The following is a 7,318-nucleotide window of genomic DNA, read 5'->3' on the forward strand; positions in this document are numbered from 1 at the left end:
GTAAAGTCCTAGGCATAGGGGTCCCGTGTCGCAAAGTGATGACGTGGCATTGCCGTCCAGGACCAATAGAGGAGATGATGATTTTGACAGACATTCACAGGACAGAGAGCAGACAAAGTATGGGAGACATCTCACGGAGATGACGGCTACACATGGTTTGGCCATACTTAATGGCCTACAGCGTTTTCCTAGAGCGGCCGGTTTCACATGCTTTCCACACAAGCATGGGCCAGTGATTTTGTGTTGATCTCTGACTCACCGGAGGGTAGCGGCGACATTTGGATCAGAGTTACCGGGGAATGCCCCTACCAAGGCTTGGAACGCCGGAACGACATTCCGGCCGGCTGCAGGTGCCCAGAACAACAGACCAGGCATCACCGGAACAGCAAGGGGGAACGGCCTGGGACGTCCCGGAACGGCAGCAATGATAAGAAAGCATAAAGGGGTAGATTTTGGGTGTGTGTTTCCTTATAAATTGCTTCCCCCTCACCCCTTTCCTTCACAAATGCAACAAGCCTCAAGGCTCTCTCTCTCTTCCTTGCTCTCAAGCTCTACCCTTGCGCTCGGGCCTCAAGCTCTCAAGCTCTCAAGCTCTCTCTCTCTCTGGCTTGCCCTCAACTTTCAAGGCTTCAAGCTCTCTCTCCCTTGGTCTCAAGAAGTGAAGCCTCTCTCAAGCTCTCTTATCTCAAGCATGCATTGTGTTTGTTGTGAATGTACTATGACCACGCATCACCACACGATGCAATCAAGCCATAATAAGGTGGAATGGTCTGCAAATCATGTTTTTTGTGAGTATAAAAGTCAAAGGACTCTAATTTTACTTGTATTCAAACACATAACGCTAAAAATTGCATTATTTGGGCGTTTTTTATGCCTCCCGTTCCGGACCCCTTGCCATTCCTCCGTTCCGGGGGAGGCCCGTCGCCGTTCCTGTTCCGCGTTCCAGGTAACTATTACATAGCTTTGGAGAGGATAGTGGATTGTCTGTAAACCTTGGTAAAACCAAGGTTATGGTGTTTAACACCACATCACAGTGGATCAAGAGATCAGCGCCTACGTTCACTTACGGTCAAGAGACTGTAGAGTACACAGATGCACACTTATCTTGGGGTAGTCTTCACTGGGCCAAGGTTTTCTTTGAGGAGAGAAACTGAGACTAGACTGACTAGAGCGTATGCATCCTTGGGAGGATTGGAGAGGATGTGTTCGTAGGATCAGTTCCAGGAACCCCAAACAAAGCTCTGGCTCTTTGATACCTTAGTAGCTTCAGCTATGCTCTGGGATTCAGGTTTGGGGACCCTCTCTGGGTCAAGATGGGTGGAGAGGTATGGAGAGACCCTTGGTATCTATGACCTCTAGGCTGATTAGAGCCAAGGCCTCCATGCCACACGAGATCTTTAGAGTGGAGTTAGCAGCCCCCCTAAGGAGATAGAGGCGCTTACCAAATCAATCTCCTTTATGCACAGCTTGTGGGATACTACAGAGACAGATATGTCAGATTGGCCTCAGAATCCTCCAAACAGTTAGCTTTACAAGGGGACACATCATGCTAGTATGCACAGATGTCATCATGGTTCCAGATACATGGCTTCAGCATGGACAGCTTGCCTTCCTTCCAATACTCCCTTGATGCACTGTTGTTGTCTCTTACACGGGTGGAGATTGCTAGACTCATTCGCCAATACCTGACCCAATTGGACACTAGGAGGACATGGATAGAACCAACACAGGTGTTGGACACGAAGATTGCTTTCTATAGAGACCATCTTCTCCAACTTACAGGAGATGGGTTTGTGCTTCAACCCAGCTAAATGGATACACATCTATCTCATGGGTTATGGTGTGCCATTGGTCACATACGGACATCTTCACACAAGCTTTGAGATTTGAGATTGGTAGATTCAAACGAATACCGGTAGCTAGCAGGATATGTTGTGTATGCCATATAGAGCCAGAGATGGAGATGCATTATTTACGCCAGTTCAAATTGTATTACAAAATACGGAGTCGCTTCCATTCTCTATTTAGAGAGAGCTTCGGACCCCTCTCCAGAGTCATGAGCTATCAGGACCAGAGATATCTTGGATATGTCTACTTGAGTTACACAGACAGAGAGTGAGCAGCCACCACTGCAAAGCTCAGCTCGTACTCACACCCGTGATACTCTCATTGATAGAGCGTTGGAGCTAGGAAGATCGAGAGGCCCACAACTAAGGAGAGGAGCTTCACAGCATCGATGGAGACTACAATAGAGGATTCGAGCCATACTATCTCCACATCCAGAAGACAGATGAGGATGGATTCATCAACCATTATATCACCCTCTTGTATTGGGCACCCATTGTATCATTGGTCAACGTGCCCCACACAATTCAGCTAGTAGCACTTCTAGATTCATTTTAGTATCTCTTTTTTTTTACCCAGACATGGTATCAGATTCATCACTTTGTAACCTTTTGGTCTCTTAGGTCGCTTTGGCCTTTTGAAGACGTTAATATATCATTTCATTTTCATCTCTCTCTCTCTCTCTCTCTCTCTCTCTCTCTCTCTCTCTCTCTCTCTCTCTCTCTCTCTCTCTCTCTCTCTCTCTCTCTCTCTCACACACACAACTTACTCCTCTTTGAGATGCCTGTACGTGTTTTGCTTCATCATGAACTCTGCATCCACATTCACATATGTAGAAACCCAAGATTAGAACAACCATGGACAGGGGATGGAGTAAACTATGTATGTGTACCGGGCAGCCTCTTGGGCGCATAAGCTTTCACACTGTCCAACGTTTCGCTCAGCAACAGGTCATCAAGGCAAACAACAATAACGGGGCTCTCTACATTTTAAAAATGGGGAGCCCCGTTATTGTTGTTTGCCTTGATGACCTGCTGCTGAGCGAAATATTGGACTGTGTGTAAGCCTATGCACCCAAGAGGCTGCCCGGTATACATATATAGTTTACGATGATCTTGCAGTGACTTAGAAGTCTGAGTAAAGCGAAGGTCTACGCCTGTGGGCAGAAATGATGAGCAGTCTTGCTGAAGGGGACTGGTGGTCTAGGTTGTACCTTGTGAGGTGGCTGTGAACTTGTATCGATTGCGAAAGACACAGGCGGGTGTGCAGAGCTCTCAGTCGATTGCCAAGGGCTCCCTCACCTGCCACTGGCTCTCATAGTTGGAGTCTTCAACGCGCGCCTGCCCCGGTGCAGTTTGCCCTTCGCGTAGCATCTCTCGGTTCAGTGAGCAGATAATAATTTATTCGCTTAGCCAGTTAGTTAATAATCGCTTCAAGTAAATAATCGTTTGGATGCTAGTGACCTTATAAAGTAAATAATCGTTCTATGAGACTTTTTTGGCAAAGCGAAGGTGAGGCTTGTGTGAGCAACCTTTTTGGTAATTTGGGTTAAGTTTGGAATAGGGGGGGGTGTCGGTGAGGTCGTTCACCGCATCACTCGATAATGGAACCCGATACGTTAGTAATAAGAGAAGATATTGTAAAATTTTCACAGATGTTAGAGGTGGGTAAATTATTTGAAATGGAGTTTGCAATGTCGATGGATGAAGGCGACGGCTCGGTTTTGAAACCGTTATATGATGCGGAAATGTCGAGGCCCGATTCGCCGAAGGCTTTAACCATGGAAGTGGACAAAATGGTACCGATTGGAAAAGTGCCTTCTGAAGAACACGAGAGAAAATGGGCTCAGCTCAAGGGTTCAAATTCGAGGTTAAAACCCTCGAAGATGGGGCTCCTCAAGGTCCCATCTGTACGAACGTAAATAAAGCGTCAAGTGCATCTGCAGTTCGCAGGCCAGGCATCTCATTTGCTAGCATACTCAAGGGGCCTAACTGGAAGGATTGTGGAAAAGGCTCAGTAGAAGGGTTGTCGAGTGAAGGAGATTTCGGAAAACTGCAGAATACAAGAGCTAGACTTCAGCAAGAGCTTAAGGAAGTCAACAAAATGATTGAATCAGGCCCTAACAACAACAAAAGAACTAGTTCCCAAGCATATTGCAGTGGGCTGGTGGAAGACGGGTTCGCAGATCGGGTCGTTTTCGCTTTAAAAAAGTCTTTGCCCCAGCAGGTGGAGGTTGCCGAGGCTATTACTGTAGCGATACCACCAGCAATTATCAAAAAACAGTTAGCCAGGCAAGCTGAGCTAACGCTTGTGTTTGGGTTCAGTGGAAGAATCCCGAACAGGTTTGAGATGATTCAATGGCTTCAAGGCCCTCAGATTCTTGGCCAGTTGAAAGTACTTTCTACCTAGCTAAAGGATTATGTTCAGTGAGATTCAAAGAGGCCTCACACGTGGAAAAGATCCTTGACAAAGGGCCCCTAGTCTTTAATAGGACTACGGTTTGTGTGGTGCCTTGGGAGCCAGTGTTCGACTTAGCTAAATCTTTACAAGGGTTTCAATCGGTCTGGGTTGAGCTTGTGGGTCTGCCTAGCTAGCTATGGGAAAATCTCGGGATGTTTGCTAGCCAATTGGGCACTCCCTTATTTATACCTAGCAAGAGAGGGTTTGGCAGAACCTCAAATAGGGTTTGTATAGGCTGGGATGTGTCTAAAACGCCACCTAAGAGAATGGTTATCAATGCTGGAGCAGGGCTAGTTACTATTCCGCTAAACTTCAGAACATACTTTGAGGCATGTTTTGAATGCAACAAATTTGGACACTTCGCCAAGGACTGCCCCTTGAAGTCTAATGATACTGCAGCTCCGGCAGCACAAGCCACTAGTAAAATGGATTCCCCGGTGGAAGGGTTGGAGAAGCAAGGAGGCAGTAACGAAGGGGTAAATGCAGAGAAGGATAAAGAAGGTATGGTTTGTGACAAAATGGATATCAAGATACAGGACAAGATTGTGGAGGAATCGATTCCCATACAGAGAGCTTCTGAAGGTGCAGGAAATAATAATAGGAGCAGTACTTCCGCTGCTACCCCCAAATTTATGACAGTGACAACGGTGACGGCTGTCCAAGTCCCTGGTCTGAAAAGATCCAAAAGAGTGAAGGCAATGGCAAGAGATTCCAAAGTGCTTCAAGTTGTGAGAACACTTGAGGTGAAAGGATCTAATTCATCCTCCACCCCGTCGAAAGGAGGGGGGTTCACTATCCCACTGCACAATCCATTTGCAACACTGCAAGAAAAGAAATCCTCTGACTTGGAACCCCCGGATTCTCCTATGACCAAGGAGAGAGGGGGGAGGAATGATTCGGATGCTGAAGAATTTTTTCCTCTATCCCAATAATGCTCTATCCCAATAATGATGGAGTCTCTCACTATCCAATCTTGGAACGTAAAGGGGTTGAAAACCCTTAAGAAGAGTACCCTTTTCTGGGAGGAAGTAAAAAAGGAGAAGACAGTCAACTGTTGGGCCATCCAAGAACACCACTTAGATTCCCTTACCAAGAGAAAACAGGTGCTAGGAAAGAAACTGGTATTCTATGAAGAAGGAAGTAACAGTTTCAGTGGCGTCCTCAGCATTGCGGATAGAGAATTGGAGCCGAAGGTGGTTCTTAACCACCCATCCGGCAAAATCTTGGGGGTTAGAATCAGATGGGAAGGGCATCCCTTCACAGTTGTGAATGTGTACGGCCCTTGCAATGCAAAAGAAAGAGCTAAAGTGTGGATGCATCTTAGAGATACTTCTATTGAAGGCGAGTGGTTGTTGGTTGGCGACTTCAATATGGTAGAAAAGAGCAGGGATAGAATAGGATCCTCCAGTATGTTGGCTGGTTCGGAAAGGTCTAAATGGTTTATGCGAAAAGTGGGCCATGATTGACTTATGGGAAGTCGGCCCATGGAACAGCACGCCTGGTTTCACCTACACAAGCCTCCAGTATGCCCGCACTGCCTCAAGGCTGGACAAATGCTATTGCTCACACCAAGCTGACTGGATACCGTCGTTGATGGAGATGAAGGTAGTCCCAACAAAAAGTCTTTCGGATCACATTCCTCTGCACATACATTTTAAGAATAATAAAGGGGAGGAGGAGACCCCAAGAGGTGGGAAAAAACTGTTCGTAACAGGGGCACACCTATTTAAAGACCCTCTCTTCAGGAATCTAACTAATAAAGCACTGGGTAAGCTCAAAAAAGATGTCGACCTCTACAAACACAATGCGTGGGACCTCTTTGCTCGGAGCATCCAGAAAGCAATTAAAACCTCGGGTCCCCCAGTTCAAGAAAGCTAGGGAGGTACACCTTATGCATCTTACAGCGGAGGTCCATGTGCTTACCTCCATAAAAGCCAATGGGCATGCTACTGAGGAGGAGCACAAACGATGGCTTGAAGCCAAATCTAACCTTGCTAATGAGCAGTTAGAAGATATCAGAAAGGCAAGGCTTCTCTCGAGGGAGAATGTCCTTCAACCTGAAGCCTCTAATCAAACTCAATTTTTTAGGGCTTTAAAAATCAAGAAGAGCCGGGGCCACGTCCGCTCGCTTTATGATGAGAAAGGGACAGTAGTGCATAACCAAGATGAGATGGCTGGTCTGATGTTGAGCTATCTTAGTCAAATCATTGGACGGCCAGAGATCCAGTCCCAAGAAGTGGAAGACGCCAGAGGGACCTTACTGCAGAGTGTCAAGAAGGAAATTCCCCACTCAATAGCTAATTGCTTGGAACGGGCATTCTCCGAAGACGAATGTTCACTAGCATTGCAAGCCCTTGGCAAGGAAAAGTCCCCTGGTTGGGATGGGATGACGGTGGAACTCTATAGAGAATTTTGGGATGATCTCAAGGCCCCAATCACAAGATTGGCCAATAAAGCCATGGTCGAAGGGTCGTTGGAGGTAAGTGTAAAGAGAGGGCTTATCAAACCCATCCCGAAACAGATCTGTTGTTCTCAACTGAAACATTGGCGCCCTATAACAATGATGTCGATGGCCTACAAAATTATAGATAAAGCAGTCGCCCTCAGACTAGCCCCCTTACTAACCAAGATCATCTCTCCCCATCAACATGGGTTCATAAAAGGAAGGTCCATTTACGATAACATCTTGGCAGCAATGGTGGGCATCGAATACGCAATTGTCACAAAGCAAGAGTGCATTCTGTTGCAGTTGGACCTAGACAAGGCTTATGACAGAATAACATGGACATATATAGAAGCCGTCATGGAAGCTCTGGGCTTTGGGCCTCGCCTATGTCGGTTGGTACACGTACTGGGGACTGGAAGCCAGTCAGAGCTCCTGTTCAACGATAGAATTGTGGGCTCTTTTGAGGTCAAAAGGTCTATCAAGCAGGGATGCCCTTTGGCCCCCCTACTTTTAGCCATAGGAACACACCCTTTAATCACGACGCTTGAAGCTAGTGCGGAACGAGGG

The 7,318-nt window shown here is 46.7% G+C and overlaps 1 protein-coding gene across 5 annotated transcripts in view; it reads right to left on the reverse strand.

Moving 5' to 3' along the window:
* LOC147430643 (uncharacterized protein At4g17910-like) overlaps positions 1-3,248 on the reverse strand; it is a 205,659-nt gene extending 202,411 nt beyond the window's left edge. For 2 of the 5 annotated variants that reach the window (XM_086493231.1, XM_086493230.1), the window contains exons 1-2: positions 3,059-3,246; positions 2,615-2,657 (exon numbers count right to left, since the gene is read on the reverse strand). In XM_086493231.1, coding sequence (XP_086349357.1) covers positions 2,615-2,652 — 38 coding nt within the window. In that variant the 5' untranslated portion in view covers positions 2,653-2,657; positions 3,059-3,246. Of the gene's footprint in view, positions 1-2,614; positions 2,658-3,058 lie in introns of all 5 variants that reach the window. The other 3 variants (XR_015185638.1, XM_086493232.1, XM_086493233.1) reach the window with 3 other exon arrangements.
* Between the last annotated feature and the right edge of the window lie 4,070 nt (positions 3,249-7,318).

This window comes from Adiantum capillus-veneris, chromosome 21, assembly GCF_014529385.1.
Source record: "Adiantum capillus-veneris isolate H3 chromosome 21, ASM1452938v2, whole genome shotgun sequence".
Classification (NCBI taxonomy): domain Eukaryota; kingdom Viridiplantae; phylum Streptophyta; class Polypodiopsida; order Polypodiales; family Pteridaceae; genus Adiantum; species Adiantum capillus-veneris.